The sequence below is a fragment of the Sinocyclocheilus anshuiensis genome, unplaced genomic scaffold, assembly GCF_001515605.1.
Source record: "Sinocyclocheilus anshuiensis isolate Anshui unplaced genomic scaffold, SAMN03320099.WGS_v1.1 scaffold200, whole genome shotgun sequence".
NCBI lineage: Eukaryota > Metazoa > Chordata > Actinopteri > Cypriniformes > Cyprinidae > Sinocyclocheilus > Sinocyclocheilus anshuiensis.
Genome location: NW_015558595.1, coordinates 546,040 through 565,770, shown reverse-complemented (window position 1 = coordinate 565,770; position 19,731 = coordinate 546,040). Strand labels below are relative to the sequence as shown.

General features: G+C 36.1%; 3 protein-coding genes and 1 long non-coding RNA gene across 6 annotated transcripts in view; 2 read left to right on the top strand and 2 right to left on the bottom strand.

Annotated features, from left to right (window-relative positions):
* Positions 1-1,718: 1,718 nt before the first annotated feature.
* Positions 1,719-5,907, top strand: guca1aa (guanylate cyclase activator 1Aa). Its single transcript, XM_016475796.1, has 4 exons — positions 1,719-2,070; positions 5,045-5,194; positions 5,277-5,370; positions 5,477-5,907. Exons 1-4 carry the CDS (start codon positions 1,873-1,875, stop codon positions 5,602-5,604), a joined length of 570 nt encoding a protein of 189 aa, XP_016331282.1. The 5' UTR covers positions 1,719-1,872; the 3' UTR covers positions 5,605-5,907.
* Positions 5,908-6,624: 717 nt separating this feature from the next.
* Positions 6,625-7,623, bottom strand: LOC107680016 (uncharacterized). The gene is made up of 2 exons (XR_001633109.1): positions 7,438-7,623; positions 6,625-7,343 (listed from the first exon to the last, which is right to left on the bottom strand). It is a non-coding gene; the product is annotated as an uncharacterized LOC107680016 (long non-coding RNA).
* Positions 7,624-7,947: 324 nt separating this feature from the next.
* orc5 (origin recognition complex, subunit 5) lies at positions 7,948-17,636 on the bottom strand. 3 transcript variants are annotated; one of them, XM_016475764.1, is made up of 15 exons: positions 17,560-17,636; positions 16,216-16,332; positions 15,780-15,872; positions 15,083-15,268; positions 14,836-14,910; positions 14,502-14,613; positions 14,037-14,167; positions 13,789-13,837; positions 12,834-12,924; positions 12,670-12,722; positions 11,306-11,418; positions 11,153-11,200; positions 10,950-11,060; positions 10,260-10,372; positions 7,948-8,310 (listed from the first exon to the last, which is right to left on the bottom strand). In XM_016475764.1, the coding sequence occupies exons 2-15, from the start codon at positions 16,327-16,329 to the stop codon at positions 8,265-8,267; spliced, it is 1,335 nt and encodes a 444-aa protein (XP_016331250.1). In that variant the 5' UTR covers positions 16,330-16,332; positions 17,560-17,636; the 3' UTR covers positions 7,948-8,264. The 3 variants fall into 3 exon arrangements, with proteins under 3 accessions (XP_016331250.1, XP_016331248.1, XP_016331249.1); XM_016475762.1 differs by lacking the exon at positions 17,560-17,636 and adding an exon at positions 16,756-16,847; XM_016475763.1 differs by lacking the exon at positions 17,560-17,636 and adding an exon at positions 16,698-16,803.
* Positions 17,637-18,579: 943 nt separating this feature from the next.
* The window catches only part of lhfpl3 (LHFPL tetraspan subfamily member 3), a 38,012-nt gene continuing 36,860 nt past the window's right edge, over positions 18,580-19,731 (top strand). Inside the window, exon 1 of the mRNA XM_016475765.1 lies at positions 18,580-19,024. Within this exon, the coding sequence (XP_016331251.1) occupies positions 18,598-19,024 (427 nt within the window). The 5' untranslated portion in view covers positions 18,580-18,597. The remainder of the gene's footprint in view (positions 19,025-19,731) is intronic.

Here is a 19,731-nt window from a genome sequence, read left to right as displayed (position 1 = left end):
TACCAACTTTATTTTATTTCATGTCTGTGGTTGGAGCAAATATACAGTATGTTGGGTAAAAGAGTAACCTTAAATACTCATAGTAAAATATATTCTGAAACAAGTGGGAATTTGTATCATCAGTAAGAGACAAAACTCTAATCATCATCATTTGTGTGGGGTAACCTGAACCAATTCACCAACATATGATTTATTGGACCTCTTTCACATTTCAGGGTTTCTCAGAAGTGAGCAGTGCTACTTCAGCATCCCTAATGTACCATTACAGTTTTATTCTTATTTCTTATTTTATTTTTATATTTTCTGTTTTCATTAAGCTTTTGTCATTTTAGGCCATGTTTATTCATTTCGAGTAATATTAATGTTTATTTTTATGGTTTTAGTTAATGATAATAACCCCGAGTTTGGTAAACTTCTATAGTGGTGAATGGGAGACAACAGCAAATATGATTTTTGTATTCCCATTTGCTTCAGTAGCAAAAGAAAGAAATCACTGTAGGGTTTCCTTGATTTTCCAAAACAGAAAAAGAAAAAAATAGATTGAGTAACAACACCCTCACAGCTATTTTTGTATTGATTTTATTGTTTTTAATCATTTAATGGCAACAAAATATAACTCAAAGTATAGCGCTATAATGTATGCTACAATAAATTCATAAAAAAATAACATATCAAGAAACGCTGATTTACAATTGTAGTAACTATGGAAACACGTCATCACAGACGGTGAAAAGGGTCCATTGAAGTTTTCCTATGGGCAGATTGTGACTGTGTGTGCCAGTACCCCATTTTAGGAACACGAGCTTTGAATATTGTCTATATTATTACTTATCCAAAACATCATATTGACTGTTAAAGCATTTAAATTTCTCTGTAATGGAAAACTCTGTGTTCTGAGAACAAAGTACTATCATGCTCACCAAAAAATGCATTTTTAGAAACTTTCCAGAAAAGACTAAGTTTTACTTGGTTTGAGAAAAGAGGAATACACAGCATTTTGGATCTCTGAATGTTATAATAGGCTTAATTTCTTGTGGAACCGTATCTCAAAGGACACATTTCATTCCTGTTATACTGTCTATGATATGTGAGCTTTTGAATGGTAAAACTATTATTACTATTATTGTTGAATTTATAAACCCATGTAATATGGATGTGATGTGTAATTTGACAATCAAATGGTAACAAATTGAAAAATGTTTTTTTTCATGTAAAGAATGTGGAGGCTCCAATGATTTTTGGCATTATACAACAAATTATACAATACATTATATATAATTTTGCCACTATAATGTTCGTACCTGCATTGTTTTGGAATCATTAGGAAGATTGCAAATATTGATACGTAATTAGGCCAATTGTAAAGGCTTTGTCATGTATGAAAAAAATATATCTGCTGAAGCTTGTTACCTTGGCATAAGATGATGGCTCAAAATTGTGACATGGCTTCTAACATGTATTCATATGAATATTTATCAGCTGACAATTTGAAAATAAACTTCGAAACAACTTGCATACGAGAAATGCTGACACAGTTGCATCTGTTCACAGGCCGTCACATGGGAACATTTGTCAGCATGTCCCCAAGCTCACATGCAATGACCAATGGCCATCCCAGCCACGGTCATCCTTAAGCCTCACATACACAGTGAGCTGGATTAGTCGCAGTTAATATCAATAAGATGGAGTTGGTGGGGCGTATCTGATCCCTGGCCAGTACAAAAACCTCCTGAGGGTGCCCACCTCTCTCTTAGGTTCCAGTGTCGTGTGTCTGTGAGAAGTGAAACACTCGCCTGCACAGCAGACCAGTTGGGATTTCTGACAGAGTAGCTCCAGTCTTGCTCGCCAAAACAATCAGTTCTCAGTTCAGCGATGGGGAATTCGACGGGCAGCACCGTGGATGACCTGCAGGCTGTTGAAATGCATCTGTGGTATAAGAAGTTCATGACTGAGTGTCCATCTGGTCAGCTCACGCTGCATGAGTTCAAACAGTTCTTCGGGCTCAGAGGTCTGGATCAAGAGGCCAATGCCTACATCGAGCAGATGTTCCGCACATTTGACATGAACAAGGTGAGTGAAAGTTCATTTTGAGTGGATAGTAACAGTTGCTAAGGATGCCTTTGAAAACTTTCTGCACGCGCTCAAATTGATTTGATTTTGACCAATATTTACACTGAAGCTCACAGGCGGCTATGGTAAGGGGATCCTGGTTCTCTAGTGCAGCTCAACCAGGTCTCGTCCCATTCGTCGATCCGTCGATATTCCGGAAACAAAATCCAGACTTTGTAAAAGAGCATAATAGGACCCCTTTAAAAGACGGTTTCAGCATAGCTGGAGTATTTGACGTTTCAGTTTTTATTAAAACACTGGTTATAATATGCAGGTTTTGAGACTCATTGCATTCTGTTAAATCAGATTTTACATATATACGGTATATACAGATTTGGTGTATATACTGTTTAAAAGTTTGTTGTCAGTATGATTTATTTATTTTTTTAATTAATACTTTTATCCAGTGAGGATGAACTAATTGATCAAAAAGACAGGAAAGATTTTTACATTGTTACAAATGATTTCTATTTCAAATAAATGCCGCTGTCTTGAACTTTATATTCATCAAAGAATCTTGAAAAAACAAAATGTATCACAATTTCCACGAAAATATTAAGCAGCACAACTGTTTTCAACATTGATAATAATAAAAAAAAAAATTCTGAGTACCAAATCAACATATTAGAATGATTTCTGAGGGATCATTTAACTCCAACCACTGGACTAATGGCTGCTGAAAATTCAGCTTTGAAATATATTAAATATAGAACACAGTCATTTAAAATTTTAATTCACATTATTCAAATTGTATTTCACAATATTACTGATTATTATATCTTGATCAAATAAAAGCATTTTGGTGAGCAATAGGATACTTTAAAAACATTAAAAAAATCTAGACCCAAACTTTTGAATGGTAGTGTGTATATAAACGCATATTTGCTGATCACTGTACACAGGTCAGCACACGTGAGTTCATTATTTATCAAATCAGATCCGAGCAAATCTCAGATCATTCTTACCGTGTTGTCTGGCTCTATATTTATAGGGCTATATTTGGCACTTCATGTCAGCTTTTATTTACAGACTCGTGTTAATACAATGAATAATGAGCTTATCTATGAGATTGAGATTTACAGATTGCTGAACAGGTTTGAGATTGTATTATAGAAACCAATCCCATTCACGTGCAGTAACAACTGTTTTATTTCTCCACTCCAAAACATGTTTTCATAATTGGGTCCCAATGGGATTTTCGGCACAAAAACTGTTTTAAGCATCATGATGCTATTGCTACTCATACCTCGACATAAGCATTTTATTACAATATTCCCAGCATGTATTTCAGATATGTTCATCTTAATTATCTTATTTAATGAGTATGTCATTACCTTTGTCTTAAAGTCAACACGCATCGTCAAGCTAAATCTCTCCACTTCCCTTTACTATTGTGCCTCCCTCCTTGATCAGGGAAATCAATAATACTAGGAAAATAGATAAAGACAAATTAAAAAGGAAATTATAACCCAATTGGTAATAACGGTGTAAAAAATAAGCTTTAATATATATTTTTTGCATGTGTTTGTGTATATATATATCTTTTATGCCAAAAATCATTAGGATATTAAGTAAAGATCATGTTCCATGAAGATATTTTGTAAATTTGCTACCGTAAATATATCAAAACTTACTTTTTGATTAGTAATATGCATCGCTAAGAACTTCATTTGGACAACTTTAAAGGCGATTTTCTCAATATTTAGAATTTTTTGCACCCTCAGATTCCAGATTTTCAAATAGTTGCAGCTCAGCCAAATATGATTCAGATCCTAACAAACCATACATCAATGAAAGGCTTATTTATTCAGCTTTCAGATGATGTATAAAACTCAATCAAATCGAAAAATTCACACTTAAGACTGGTTTTGTGGACTGTATATATATATATATAGCTTTTAATCAATAAGTATTTTATAATGTTGTAGGATATATTGTTTCTATTTTTGGATGTCAATTTTCACAATGCTTTTTATAATGCTTTATAATTTGATTACAGCAAATTGTTTATCAGGGGTTGTTTTGTTAAATCTGACATTGTGACATTGACATCATTGTGACATTGTAAATCATAAACTGTTCATAATGATCATTTTAATGATTTTCTATTAGTTTTTTTTTTTACATTTTGAAATTATTTTTATCCATGATTACACATTTCATAATTTATCTAATTGATTTCTCAATTTCTCAAATGATTAAGTGGCACAAATTTGCCCCCATATTATTGAGGCCTGCATTATATAGATATCTTTTCTTTTTTAAAGTTGGAAATAAGATGCATCTTTACTAATGTTAAACTTTCCAGACTTTTACACACTACGAATACCAGTAAACGCATGTCTGATCAATTACTCAACAATATGCAACTATGCAATATAGAATATCCATATATCTCCACATTGACAAACCTCAATGTTGCCCATGACCTTCCTCCGTGACACTGCCCTAGACAGCTGGGATCTGTGTCATTCAGAGGAAAATGTGTTGACCTGAGGATTATGTCTGCAAGCGGCTGGTGTCCATGTCTCAGACGGAGACCTTGGAATTGGCAGTAATCCTCCAGAGGGCACCCTCATCATCCCAGTCGTGATCCTCCACACCACACCTCCATCACATAAATAAGAGAACAACAAAGGACATCCAGCTGCTTTAGGACTAATGTGGGAACACATACCTAATATAAAACATATTACAACTTATTAAATATAAAACACACAGTTCCAGATGTGGATGCCGATTGGTAGACATATCTCAAAGGTCACTCCTCTTTCAACTTCGTTCCAGATGTATTTTATTCATTTGTTCTAAGCCATAAAGCAAACCAACCATCTCAGACATAAAACGGTATATATGAAGTGTATCACATCAGTCACAATGGTCTCAAGTGTTTCAAATGTATTATGTTTCTTAAATGAGTTTGTCTCTTTTGCAGGACGGTTATATAGACGTCATTGAGTATGTGGCTGCTCTCAGTCTTGTAATGAGAGGCAAAATGGAGCACAAACTGCACTGGTATTTCAGACTTTATGATGTTGATGGCAACGGCTGCATAGACAGACACGAGCTCCTGAATATCATAAAGGTAGGAAAGATAATATTAGTACAAACTGCACTAGATGGCTATGAAAAGATAATATAAATCCTTTTTTTTTTTTTTACATTAGGCCATCCGTGCCATCAATGGAAGTGAGTCGCAGGAATCGAGTGCCGAGGAGTTCACAAACAGAGTGTTTGATAGGATCGACGTCAATGGAGATGGTGAGAATTAAAATAAGATTCTAATCTTAAGAAACGTATTCAATCTTTAAAAGAGTATGATTATGTTTTCCCCGTCTATAATCGCTAACTGTTCTCCATTCAACAGGGGAGCTGTCGCTGGAGGAGTTTGTAGCAGGGGCACGTACTGATGAAGAATTTATGGAGGTGATGATGAAGAGTTTAGACCTTTCGCACATTGTGGCCATGATCCATAACCGGAGACACAGCGTCTAAGAGACAGTCCACAGTCATATATGCCACTTACAGTTCTCCTTTAGAGTCTCTTGATCAGAAAACAAGAGCAACACACATCTGTCTAATTCTGAAAGCACTTTAAAGCACAATCACTTCAAACAGAGACTTGAGCTAAAGAGGCCAAGAGATGAAATTGGTGTGGGACGTCCCACATCTAATAAACTCAGTTTCCCAAAAACAGCCTTCTTGCTAAGCAGAAAGAGGCTTCATGGGAAAAGAATCAGTATGATGTGGACGTTTTATAGATTATACATTTATAGTTGTATTTTTGTTACTTTATTAACAAAACAAAAAAAAGATGTAACATTTTTTTAAATATATATTCATGCATCAAGTGTATTAGATGCCTCAGAGAAAGACATTTATAAATATTTGACTATTAAACAGTTAACAAATACATTTGTTCAAAGGTTTGGGGCCCTCAAGACTGCATAACTGGATAAAAACGCATCAAAAACAGTAATATTGTGCAATATTATTGCAATTTAAAATAACTTTTCTTTTTAATGTATTTTAAAATGCAATTTATTAATGTCAAATGTAATTTAGCCGTGTCAAAGCTGAATTTTCAGCAACTGCTCCTCCAGGCTCGTTATATTATCAATGTTGAAAAGTTATTTTGCTTAATATTTTTGTGGAAATTACTATATATTTTTGAGAATGTACAAAAGAACAGCATTTATTAGAATTTGATTTTTTTTGTAACAATTTAAAAGTCTTAACTGTCACTTTAGATCGATTTAACGAGTCCTTGCTCAATTAAAAAAAAACAAACCTTTTGAACAAGTGTTTGTCCACTTTTGTAAGTTAATTTTTTTTAATGAATGTTCAAAAATTATTTTTGGTACTGTAAATGGTCACCATTTTTAATAATTTCATCTTTTTTTAACATAATTTTAAATGATTCCCCAGTCTGATCTAGTCTCTCAATTAATATAAGGTCTTTAAAAAAAAAAAAAAAACTCATATTAATTGAATTTCAATTTAAATAATTTCTAGAATACACATTAGTTAAGATAGTTTTCGATTAAGTATTCCACTGCATGTCAAACTCTTGTCAGGTCGGGAATGTTTACTTCTTTATAGATACAGTATGTGCATACTATATTTAATACTATTGCATATAATTTTAGTCTCTGCAGAATGAAAGTGGCTTATTCTGCATTCGCATAGACATGTTATAAAGGTGCCTTCTGTTGTAGGACTACAGGACCTACTTTAAGCTTGTTAATGAACTGCTCATGCTTCCATTTGGACATTAAAAACCTAATAACTGACAATGGTGTAAGTTCATGCATGTATTAATTAACTGCCAACACCAAAATGGCCCTTTGCCCTTGTGTCTCAAGCCCCTATCTTCTATTCAAACTACGTCACAGTGTGTGAGAAAACACACGAGTCACATTTGGAGCCTTTTTAACGGTGGTCCTTCAGTTTCTATGACAACCCCAATCTATTACCATGGAGACCTTGTGAGTCAGACGCAGCATCAGAAACCTCTGAAAAGCTGAATTAACAGACCGCAATACTAAAAACCTAAATTTCAATTAATCACTTACACTCCATTGCACACACAGTTCCTTTCTCCCAGATCCTCATTTAGTCATTGTTCTGGGTTGTGTTAGTCTGCATCTGAGAGGGTGATTGGTATTCATGACAGCTTTGCCATCTTGTCGCAAAAGGATAAGGAGGCCAGTCCTCTGAGCTGAGCTACTCTTCTACAAAGGATCCAAATCACACAAAACATATTGCAATATAGATATCTCACTCATTTAAATGTGGCTGAATGGACATGTGCAGCTGTGGTATTACCATGAAGCCTGGGAGGGATGTTATGCCAGCCATCATGCTGCAAAAACACTGCATGAACACCAGCAGATGGGAATAAAGCCTAATAGATATAAATTCATTATTTAAAACAATCAATTACTAGTAGAGATTGTACTGGTTCTTAGCAGAATACACTTTGAGCAGAGCACACATAAGAGCCCCTTCTTTTAAAAGGGTCAGTGTGACTTTTTTTACTAATATTTTTTTACTATGCAAGAATGCATTAAATTGATCAAAAGTGACAGTAAAGACATTTATAATGTTACAAACGATTTCTATTAAATGCTGTTTTTTTTCTTCTATCCATCAATGAGTAATGATTGCTGGAAATTCAGCTTTGCCATCACTACAATAGATTACATTTTAAAAACTATTAAAACAAGTTATTTTAAATGGTAATTATATTTCACAATAACTATTTTTACTGTACTTTTGATCAAATAAATGCAGCCTTGGTGAGCATTATAGACTTCTTTCAAAAACATTTTTAAAAATTCATACCGACCCCAAACTTTTGAACGGTACAGTATGAAAAGTAAATAGGACCCATTATTGTAACAAACTGTACAGTATTTATTAGACCAATAATAAGTTGTGTCACACATCAACACACCAAACCCATCAAATTTCCCTTTGAAGAAAGAGTCGCTTGTATAAACTGAGTGTTTTCCTATGGTGACATCTGATTGGACTAATAAATGCAGGAAGTTCCTGTAACATCTTTTATCCTGCAGTCTATTCACGTCCATAATTCCAAGTGATGTGATTTTGTCCGATTAGATGCCTGGTTCATATCCACTGCAAGAGGATCACAGGAAGTCGTACAGATACTTCACCACATCGAAGCCTACAGTTCTAGAATGAAAAGCAGATAAATAGTCAACAAACTAGCACACAACCAAACTATTATATGTAGGGCTGGGTATCGTTCAAACATTTTCGATATTGATACCTTGACTTCGATACCAGTTCCTGAAAGATACTTTTTCAATACCAATGTCATGAAATTAATTTTAACAAGATTACATTACACATTTCCTCATAAAACTTTTTTCTTTTTTCAGTTTGTTGAGGTTTTTACAGACTCAAAGACTCATCTCCTGAGCCACTGCACAAAGGAACAAAATGTAACCAACACAATTAATGGTTACACTTTACTTGAAGGGGTGTGCATAAGACTGACATGACACCTTCATAATCATGACATGACACCTACATAATATGAAGGTTTTTTATGCATGTTTATGACAACTGTCATTAAGTGTCATTCGCACAGTTATGTAATTTTTAATGCAAAGATGACATTTTTTGAGATGTCTTTGTTATGGGCTATGGTTAGGGGTAAGGGTAGGGTTAGGTTAGGTTAGGGTTAGGTCAAATAATGTCATATTTGCATTAAAAATGACATAACTGAGCGAATGACACTTAATGACAGTTGTCATAAACATGCATAAAACCTCCTTCATATTAATGACAGGTGTCATGTCATGATTATGAAGGTGTCATGTCAGTCTTATGCACACCCCTTCAAGTAAAGTGTTACCCAATTAATCAGTGCAAATAGTTTAAATAAAGTTCAAATAGATTTCAGTGCAAAATGAAGTTTTAAGTCACTATGTGAGGTTCACTGCTGCATACTTAAGATTTTTAAATCACTCAGCAATTCTTCTTCAAAAAATGTTTTCAGGAGACAGACAAGCCCTCTCTTCACTGATGATGTCCCCAGGACTAATGTCCCTAGGCTACATTTACACTAATGCGTTTTCATTTTAAAACAGAATCATCATTTCTATTCATTTTCCACTGATTTACGTGATCTGATGAGCATTAGTTGCTTCTAGCGCTGTCTGCTTGTGTTTTCTCTTCCGCGATCGCTGTACTGACTCAGAGGAAGCTCATTCGCTGCTCATCTGTCAATCATATTACGTGTTTATAACCCGCCCTTTCTCCGATGACGAACGTGCGTTACACTTCCAGAAAAACATTTATAGGGATGAAACATGAAGCTAATAAACACATGATTACGACAGTATATGATTTGTATGTTATTTTCATGGGATTCTGTCTATTTTCATAGCAATACAGTGTGTTTACATGAGAAATGCTAGCAGGTGTAACGATTAGCTTGATATAAAAAGCTACAAATAACATATTTCTGCAACATTGTATGACCAAAACCCATTATATCACAATCGGAAGTTATTACAAACACTCCATGGTGGTTCAAATTGAGTTTTGAGTAAAGCATTGTATAAGTTTTATAAATTGTCTTCTGTAGCATGATGCTACAGTGTGAATGAATGGTCACGTACCATGGTTTCCTCCATGCCTCGCCAGAGCCAATCACTGATTTAAGCACATAAAGCATGCTGCATGCTTATTGGCTCACTGACTTTGATGAGATTAACCCCTTAGGTATCAAAATCTGACAATCGATACTCGATGATATCGAGGCAATTCGGTCGGTGCCTAAAAAATATCGAACTCGATACCCAGCCTTAATTCTACTTGCACCTAAATGTAATCAAAGACACTGTTTATACCTGGAATGAACTCCGTTTTAGGTAATATGACCGCAAATGGTCAGAACCAAGTTCTTGTGTAAGGTAATGTGTATGGAGTAATGCATTAAAGTAGATAGTGACGTAAACACAAAATGAGACATCCTCTACTTGAAATCAGATCACAAGCAGTCACAGAAGATGCACGTTACTAACAGGTGTAAACAGTGATCTTTCTCGTCTGACCACTTGTGATTGGATCACAAGACCGAGGGCCAAAAGGTCAAACAATCTCACACAAACCTGGAGATCGCAAGAATGAAGTCCAGTGAAACTGAACATTTGTATTTGGGTGAGTCCAGCTGGTCATCATGCCCCACCTGAGAGAGAAGCTGCAGAGTAACTAGTGACGAAATCTGTAAGACAGAAACCAAACAATGTATTTCATATGTATTATAATGATTTCATTATTGCCACCAATTTGTGTCCCATAGGAAACCTTATTAGAAAAGTTATTAAGATGTAAATGTCACACAATGAGTCACACAGGCAGTTAACCTTAAAAAACAAATAAGGTTATTATGCTTGCTTTCAAACAAGTTTTAAATTACACAAGCTCTTATAAAGAGCAATATCTAACCTATGAAATATTTTACAGCACAAAAAAAAAAAAATCTCAAGATTCAAAATTGTATTGATTATTTTTAAAGGCCTTGAAGTCACAATTGTAAAATGGATAATTAGGTATTAATCAAAATACTCTGTTAATTTATCAAGGAAAACTAATTACATTTTGACAAAATAAGTAATAATAATAATAAAAAAAAAGATGAAACACTGCCACCCAGAAATTTTCAAGATTTGCTTGTGCTACCACATTGAACATAAATCATGTCTTGTTGCCTCAAATGAGCTAATTAAAATGAATGGCATAGTTTGTTATTATCTGAAACAATTGTTTGCCAAACCTCATCATTTGATCCATTAATTTACCTGTGAGAAGATACTAGCTGTAGGTGCAACTCTGCTATCAACAACACTGTAGAATATGGCCATCAGTCTGTCAAGAGGAAAAGGCTTCGGTCCCAACAGATGGTTACTAGTCTGCAGCAAAAAGACAAAATCAAAAGGAAAAAAAGATAGATTATATTAATAAACTTGCAGGAAGTAGTGTTGAAAAATAAGCAACTTCTCACCTTCTCATGTTTCTTCAAGAAATTAGTCTTTCTTATTTTCCCGTGACTCTAAAGCAAAGACAAGCCTTTTTTTTAGTGATCACATGATTCATAAAGATGCATTCATGAAAAGTCATGTGTAGACAACGAGAAGATCAGAAAGCTCTAATACACCTTGAGGAAGAAGCGGCGGTCTGTGCGGGCAGGGTTAAAGGACGCCAGGTATGCAGCAATTAGCAGAAACTTGGAGTAATACGGCAGCTCTATGTGAGCATGTGCTGATAAAACTACAGGAAGAGAAAAAAACTCATTGGCTGATATTAGCAAAGGAAATTAATTTCCATTGGTAAAAAAAAGAACAAAGATACAGATAAAATAAAAAATGAGTAAAGTCTAAAAATGACTGTTTAAAAACTGATTGTGTTTGCAATTCACTTTTTTTTTTAAATAAATTAATATTTCAATCTACCACTTAAGAAGATTTATATCTACTTCTATGAAAACTGTTGTAACAACATCAGTTTAATTTTTCATTTTAGTTAATGCTTTAAGTATTATGGAGTATCAATTATCAAATGATTACTTCTGTGAAAAAGTAGTAATCTTTATCATACTTTTTATGTAAAGTACTTATTACAGAAATAGTCATTTGTGTATATACTCTGAATATACATTCAGTGACACTTATTTGGCCGCTATTTAAAATTAAATTAAAATGTACACTAAATTCATTTCAAATGCAACTTTAGAGTGCTTTTTTGACCCACCTGAGTAGAACTTATGTACGTCTTTATATAAAATGTCATAATTCTCTGTCCTTGAAATATGGGTAAAGTGTACTGCAGAACTGACAAGCATTTATAGTAAACTAGAATATACTTTCATGTAATTTCTATTGAAACCTGTGTGTACTGTACTTAAATATATTTGTAATTACACATTTCTAATGATGAAAACACAATTTAGTACATTTAAAATATATTAATATAGAATGACATGACAGATATTATAATCAAGAACTTTTAGTGTTGGGCGATAACCTTTTTATCATTTTACAGAATTACAAAGTGCACTTTAAGTATAATTAAGTATAAGAAACAGTCATTAAAGTGTACTCTTTAAGTACACTTATGTGACCTTTCATTTAGTTAATATTCAGTTATCAGCAAATACAGCTTTTGTTTTTTTAAATTATACTTTTAAGATTTGTGATGCAATAACTTTTTTTTTTTTCTTCCATAACAGTAGGGTTGTTCAAATCCCTAACCTTTAGTATTATAATAACAGCAACAATGCTGATGATACTGGCTTTAACAAACACACCACTATCAAATTATTGTGAAATATGACTCATCAGGCCAGCCCATCAGCTAATGTGTGGTTGATAGAAGTAGAAATCTTGGCAGTCTATCCTAGAAAAAGCACTGGACCCAATTTTTAGCAGCCCTATGCAATGCCAGCAGATGGTCCGTGAGGGCATGACCGAGGCCTCTGCTGGTCTGTCTGAACATGCAGAGTGTGTGTGTCTGTCTGTGTACCTCTGAGGGTCGTGGCCTCCTTCTCGTCCATCTGCTGCTGCTCCCATTGCACGCTGATTGCAGTAAACCAAAAACACACAAACACTCAGCGACTGATGTGACACACAACTCAAGCACAATCTCAACCGTGAGCACTCTTCAGAAATCACACAGCACTAACAGACCTGGACACCTCTCGGAGGTAAACCGTCTGCATGGCTCTCTGCAGATGGGGCTCAATGTTTTTCCATAACTTGTGAATATCACTCTCTTTGGCTGAAGGAAGCAAGAAAACATTTCAAACACTGTACTGACACAAAAAGGGGGAGTTTATTTTATTTAAAGGGACAGGTCGCTCAAAAATGACAACCAAGAAAGTTTATCAAAATCAAGCACTTCACATTTGGCGTGGCCCTCACACAAAACGCCATATGGATCAGGAAAACTGACAGACTACTTTAAAGAATTAGTTCACCCAAAAATGAAAATTTACTGAAATTTACTCACCCTTCCAAGATATAGATCAATTTGTTTCTTCATCAGAACAGATATGGAGAAATGTAGCATTACATCACTTGCTCACCAGTGGATCCTCTGCAGTGAATGGGTGCCGTCAGAATGAGAGTCCAAACAGCTGATCAAAACATCACATTAATAATCCACAAGTAATTCACACGACTTCAGTCCATCAATTAACGAAGTGAAGTGAAAAGCTGCGCATTTGTAAGAAACAAATCTATCAGTTTTGATGCGAGAAGACAACAAGGGACAGGCTTTTTCACTGGAGGAAGCGTTATTATGGATTCTGGACTGGTATTTTGGCCAGAGGCGACGGTTTAAAGTTAAAACACCGCAATGCTGCATTTGTTCCTTAGAAATGCTCAGCTTCTGACTTCGAGACATTATTTGAACTGGAGTCAATTGCTTGTGGATTATTGTGATGCTTTTATCAGCTGTTTGGTCTCTCATTCTGATGGCACCCATTCACTGCAGAGGATCAATTTGTTCAACATAATAAGAATACAGATTTCAGATGACATGAGGGTGAACAGATTATAAAATGTACATTTCTGGGTATACTAAGCCTTTAAATGGAAAGATTAAATGTAAGTATCACTCAGTAGTGTTTAAATACTTTACCTTCTCCTTTCTCCAGGGGTTCACAGAACTTGGAGAAATTCAGGGCAGCCTGTTTAAATTAAATTTTAAACAGTGTATTTTAGTATATATAGCATTTTAGTACCACCTAATTTATTGTGTCTTTGTGAAGCTGGTGAAAAGCAAAAACACTTTCTACTGGTTCACCTGCTACATCTTAAAAACTGCCACAAAATAACTGCTGTTTGTTGCTGTAGACTCAGGTAGTTTAAAGGCAAGTATGATCTCACCAGGTGCCTGAGCTCTCTTAGATCTCTGCATACTGAGAAGAAGACCCCCAGCAGGATGTTTATGTAGGAAGCGTAGAGCTCAGGTGTGTAAGATGGGTGATGATCCCAAGACAGAATCTGCACAAGCTCCACTGAGGGACCAGAAAAAAAAGGATTTTAGACACATTTCTGCACCCAGTACTAACGCTCTCTCAGTTGAGAGCCTCTGATTGCGTTACTGTATGTCGAAAAAGCTTTAAAAAGCCTAAAAGTGTTGACAAATGCAACAGAATTTTTATCTCATCACAAATGTGACGTTTCCAGCAGAATAATCTTTGTTATATAAAACGTTGGGATATTGACAAATTTGATCTTCACTTATATTTACATGACCTCACTGTTCAGATCGTGCTACAATTATATCAAATTATATCAAAATCTGCCATTTGATACCCATCTTTAACTCTGATGGTCTTACACGCTTACCTTTACTGTAGTCTGGAAAATGAAATAGCAGAGGTTCAAAGCAGCCAGTGTTGGGCCGAAACTTTTCCCACACAATTTCACTGAGCAAGATGACGGTCACATTATCATTTACCTGCCAAAGGGTGAAAAAATGTTCAGTTAAGTCTAAAAATAGCTAATCTCCAATGTATAACAATGACTATTAACAAAATAGTCTCTATAAAGTCTCAAGTCTCCACCAGAGATCAGATAAAGAAGAATGAAGAAAAGAGAATTTGCTTATCAGACATAAGACTATATAAAGAACAGGTATTCTACTTGATGCAGTAAAACATTAGTTAAACTGAGCGCATACCAATTCCTGTAGGCGCAGAAGAGCAGGAAGCAGGCTGAAATCCATATCTCTCATGCGTTCAGCTCTGTCCAGAATCTACAGGGACATTATATAACATTGTCACATTAAGGCACATCTTTAATAAATATCTAAATGCAGACATAACATTCTGACAAAATTCCAAACATATTTCATCAATATTATACTACATATACGTATATACATACATACATACATACATACATACATATATGTAAAATAAACTCACTATATAGCGTGTCTGAGTGGCAGGTGAATTAGAGCTCATCTGTTTGTACAGTCGCACAAAATCTGACAAAGACGGGCAACGGGGAAGCAATGCTGCAGCATCGGGCCCAAAAAAGGCAGACAACACCTGGTGAAAGAGAAGCCCACTGGACACACACTCAACACAGTCCACTGACGCATGGGGGAGCTGAAACACACACACACACACACACACACACAAAACAACAAACACTATATGACTTTTAAAGCACTAGGCAGCATACACATGCCTACTTTGTAAATGGTTACAGAGGAAAACTAGTCATCATACACTACATGTCGACTAAAGATTCACACACTACCAGTCTGACAAGTTGTTCCAAACACAACAAACTCATGCAGAAACATGTGCCTTGTTTCTAGAAGTCACAAGACAAATGGAAATAATATATGTTTAATACATGTGTGATGTCCTCAGACTGGACAGATTCATAGTCTGGAGCTAATAAAGCTAGTCATTCACTATGAAATTTTCAGAGAAATCTGTCAAGTCTAACTGAAAAAAAACAAAAAACAGACTGGTTCGGAATTTTAGCAACTAGAGTGACTCCTTAAAACTGTAAATTGTGCCAAAGGTTGTGTAGTGTATTCCATAAATGAGCACTTTTACAGGTTTTATAAACCGCAACTTTCCAAATACTCGGTTTTCATGATCTTACCTCCAGATCTTTCATGATGGAGAGCACCACATGACTCTTTCCTGTTGCTCTGTGGCCATAGATGAAGAATGAAGGATAACTGTATTGATCTGGCTGTTAACAGACATCGAAACCACAGTTCACATTAATTGCAGACATTTATAATTTAATATATTTAAAATATAATTTATTCATGTGATGCAAAACTGAATTTTCATCAGCATCATTACTCCAGTCTTAAGTGTCACATGATCCTTCAGAAATCATTCTTAAATGCTGATTTATTATCAATATTGGGAACAGTTTTGCTGCTTAATATTTTTTTGGAACCTGTGATACTTTTTTCAGGTTTCTTTGATGAATAATATGTTAAAAAGAACAGCATTTATTCAAAATAGAAATCTTTTGTAACAATATGCGCTACCGTTCAAAAGATTGGGGTCAGTATTTAACTCACCTGTCCCATGAGTGACAGCAGTGACTTCAGCTGAGTCTCTCTGCATGGCAGTCTGTCAGCCAGAGAGCGCAGTGTGTCCTCAGGATAACCGGGAGACTGCAGCGTTACAGACATTCTCTGATCATAATAAAACACCTGTATCAGTGTCATGTAAAAAAAAAAGAACTAACTTACGTGTAGTAGTTTTAGCAGCTGATAGAAAACGTGCTTGCGTTTGAAAAACAGCAACGTTAGTGACGTAACTTAAGGGGCGCAGAACGCACGGATCTCTTTAAACTTGATCTTAAACGCTTCCCTAAAAACGCTGAAAAGGACAGAAACCTGACGCACAGACATACATCTGATGCATATTCATAAGCAATTAATAACCAAAACTGCGAGAACACATTGTGAATAATATTTACACGTGTTCAAACCGACAGACCACTTCGTTAAACATGCCACTTTTCAATAGAAACTAGTAAAAAAAACATCATATATACCTATACTTGAGAAATGAATGGTTATATTTTTCCGTTTTTGAGGAACAGAGAACTTCACCTCAGTTTCCCCGCGCTGTTCACGAAGGTCGTCACGAGTTCGCGTCATTTCCGGACAAGGGTCTGGGATTTGTAGTTCTTGATGGTTTAAATCCCAACGCTCTTCAATTTAATTTTTAAACGTTTAAAACCGAGAATCCGTATTATCATCAGCCTGAAAGTCAAAAGAGAGACAGGTGAATTTAGATATAATTTTAGGGAATTCATTTATTCTACAGGCACGCAGGCGTCTCTTCATCTGCTATGCGGACGGGAGTGACAGACGCAGACTGAATATTCGGGTGTGCCAGAAATCTGCGCTCGAGCGCACTCCATCCCCGCGAGCGAGTCTCACTGCGATCAACACGCGCGGCATGAATCTCATCCCAGCGTTTATTTACTCAGGCGACATCACTGTGGTCAGGTGTAATGTGTTTTATTGCTCGGAGATGTGCGCACAGGATTAAATCGGATGGCGCAGCGGTACGCAGTTAAGCCAGCAGCCGAGAGGAGAGCGATATTTGCGTTAAATCGGAGAAGAATGGAGACGCAAAATATGATGCAGTGCAAGTGTCGTCATCCGAACATCCGTTATTTCTGTTAAACGCAAAACAGCAAGATTTATCACGGACAGTCCTTTATATCTTGTAATAGCCTCATGGAAACAACCCTTTGGACTGTGTAAGGTAGATTATTGTTTATATATATATATATGTATGTATATATATTAATAGATAAATGTCTTTAATCTCTTAAGGTTTGGGTATTGGCAAACCATCTAAGTATTATTAATTTATTCGGGTCATCATTAAGTATTCATACTGACATTTCCGTTGGGAGTGTTATCTCCGCTGCACTGGAATGGGTCTTCTTCATAAGAGCTGTGTCTTCATTTGAGTTTAGTCATTATTTTTGCTGTCCCAAGTGTGATGATTCAGCTTTAATGAGATCGCTTGGCTGAATGATGCGGATGCATAGAGGCTGAATGAGAAGAGAGCATCATTGGAGGCACGGACAGACTGCCACATCCACGCTGAACGAATCACTGTGACATCTGGAACTAAAACTGCTTAGTCTGTCGCGACATCTGTGAGCTGTTCTGTCTGTACTTGAGTTTAGGTGGCACCCCAGGCAACATCCAGAGAGGACTGAGTCCAGATTGAATCCACAGAGGACCAAAGTCGAAACTAAATGCAGAGTGGACTGAATTCATAACATTAAATTCAACCCAGACACGATCTGATTCCAGACAGGACCTGAATCCTGTCTCAATCTGGATAGGATCTGAATCCAGACTGAATTCATTAAGGACCTAAATCTAGACTGAATCCAGATAGGACCTGAATCCAGACTCCATCCAGATAGGATATGAATTCTGACTGAATCCATAAAGAATCGGAGTGCATTGCGAACTCACAGCGTATCTAAATACAAATTGAATCTAGATACAACCTAAATCTAGATTTCATCCAGAGCTAACCAGAATCCAGTATCAATCCAAATAGGATCTGTATCCAAAAAAGGACCTAAATCTGGACTGAATCCAGACAGGGCCTGAATCTAAACTGGATCCAGATAGAACCTAAATCTAGATTCAGTCCAGATCGGACCAGAATTTAGACTCAGTTCAGATAGGAGCTTAATCCAGATAGGACTGAGTGCAGTTCGAATCCACCCTGGATCTGAGTCCAAACTGAACCTATATCAAGATTCAGTCCAGATAGGATCTGAATTCAATTATCCAGGTTGAATCCAGAGAGCGCCTAAGAACAGAATCCAGACTAAATACAGCGTGAACCTAGTCAAGGTTGAATCCATTGGGGACCTGAGTCCTATTTGAATCCATAAAGTACTGAATCCATCTATGATCCCTGGGACACCTGCAGCGATGCTCCCAGCCACGGAAGCAGCCAAGATCTACCAGACCAACTATGTCAGGAACTCTCGTGCCATCGGGGTCCTGTGGGCCATCTTCACCATCCTCTTCGCCATCGTCAACGTGGTATGTTTCGTTCAGCCCTACTGGATCGGGGATGGCATGGACACGCCACAGGCCGGCTACTTCGGCCTCTTTCACTACTGCATAGGTAGTGGAATTTCCCGGGACCTGACGTGCCAGGGGAGCTTCACAGAGTTTAGCTCCATCCCGTCTAGCGCCTTCAAAGCTGCGTCCTTCTTCATTGGGATGTCCATGGTGTTGGTCCTCTCCTGCATTGGCTCCTTCGCCTTCTTCTTCTTCTGCAGTACAGCCACTGTGTATAAGATCTGTGGGTGGATGCAGCTGGCAGCAGGTGAGTGAGTGACAGTGCATCCTTTGGAGGTTTCTCAATGCGTAGTGATGTACGAGTAGCTAAGAGCCAGGAGTTCAATATGAAAGGGTGGAAATCAGAAAGACAATCTGTGAAGTCCAAACACACACACAAACACATGCAGGCATATCTTCTGATATTTGCAGTTGGCATATTCTAATATTTGTATAAGTTTGTCATGGCACCATGAAAGAAAAAAAACATTATTATCATAGTACTTTAAACACAGTACCATTCAAAAGTTTGGGGCAATTAAAAAAAAAAAAAGTAATACTTATATTCAGCATGGATGCATTAAGTGATCAAAAGTGGAAGTAAAGACATTATATTGTGGCAAAATACTTTTTTTTAGCACCAAATCATCATATTAAAATGATTTCTAAAAGATCATGTGACACTGAACACTGGACTAATGGCTGCTGGAAATTCAGCTTTGCCATCACAGGAATAAATTACATTATAAAATATATTCAAATAGAAAATAAATATATTATTTCAATTTAATATAAAAAAATGAAATTGAAATAATTTCAAATAACTTTTGAGCATACATTTCAATTCTAAATACAAGGAGTATTTCAGTAGTAGTCTAACAATTTGTGGTCCAATTAAATTTTTTTTATATATATACATATAAACCTCAGATTTTTAATGTTTTCTCAGGCGTTTGGACTTCACTGTAATATGTT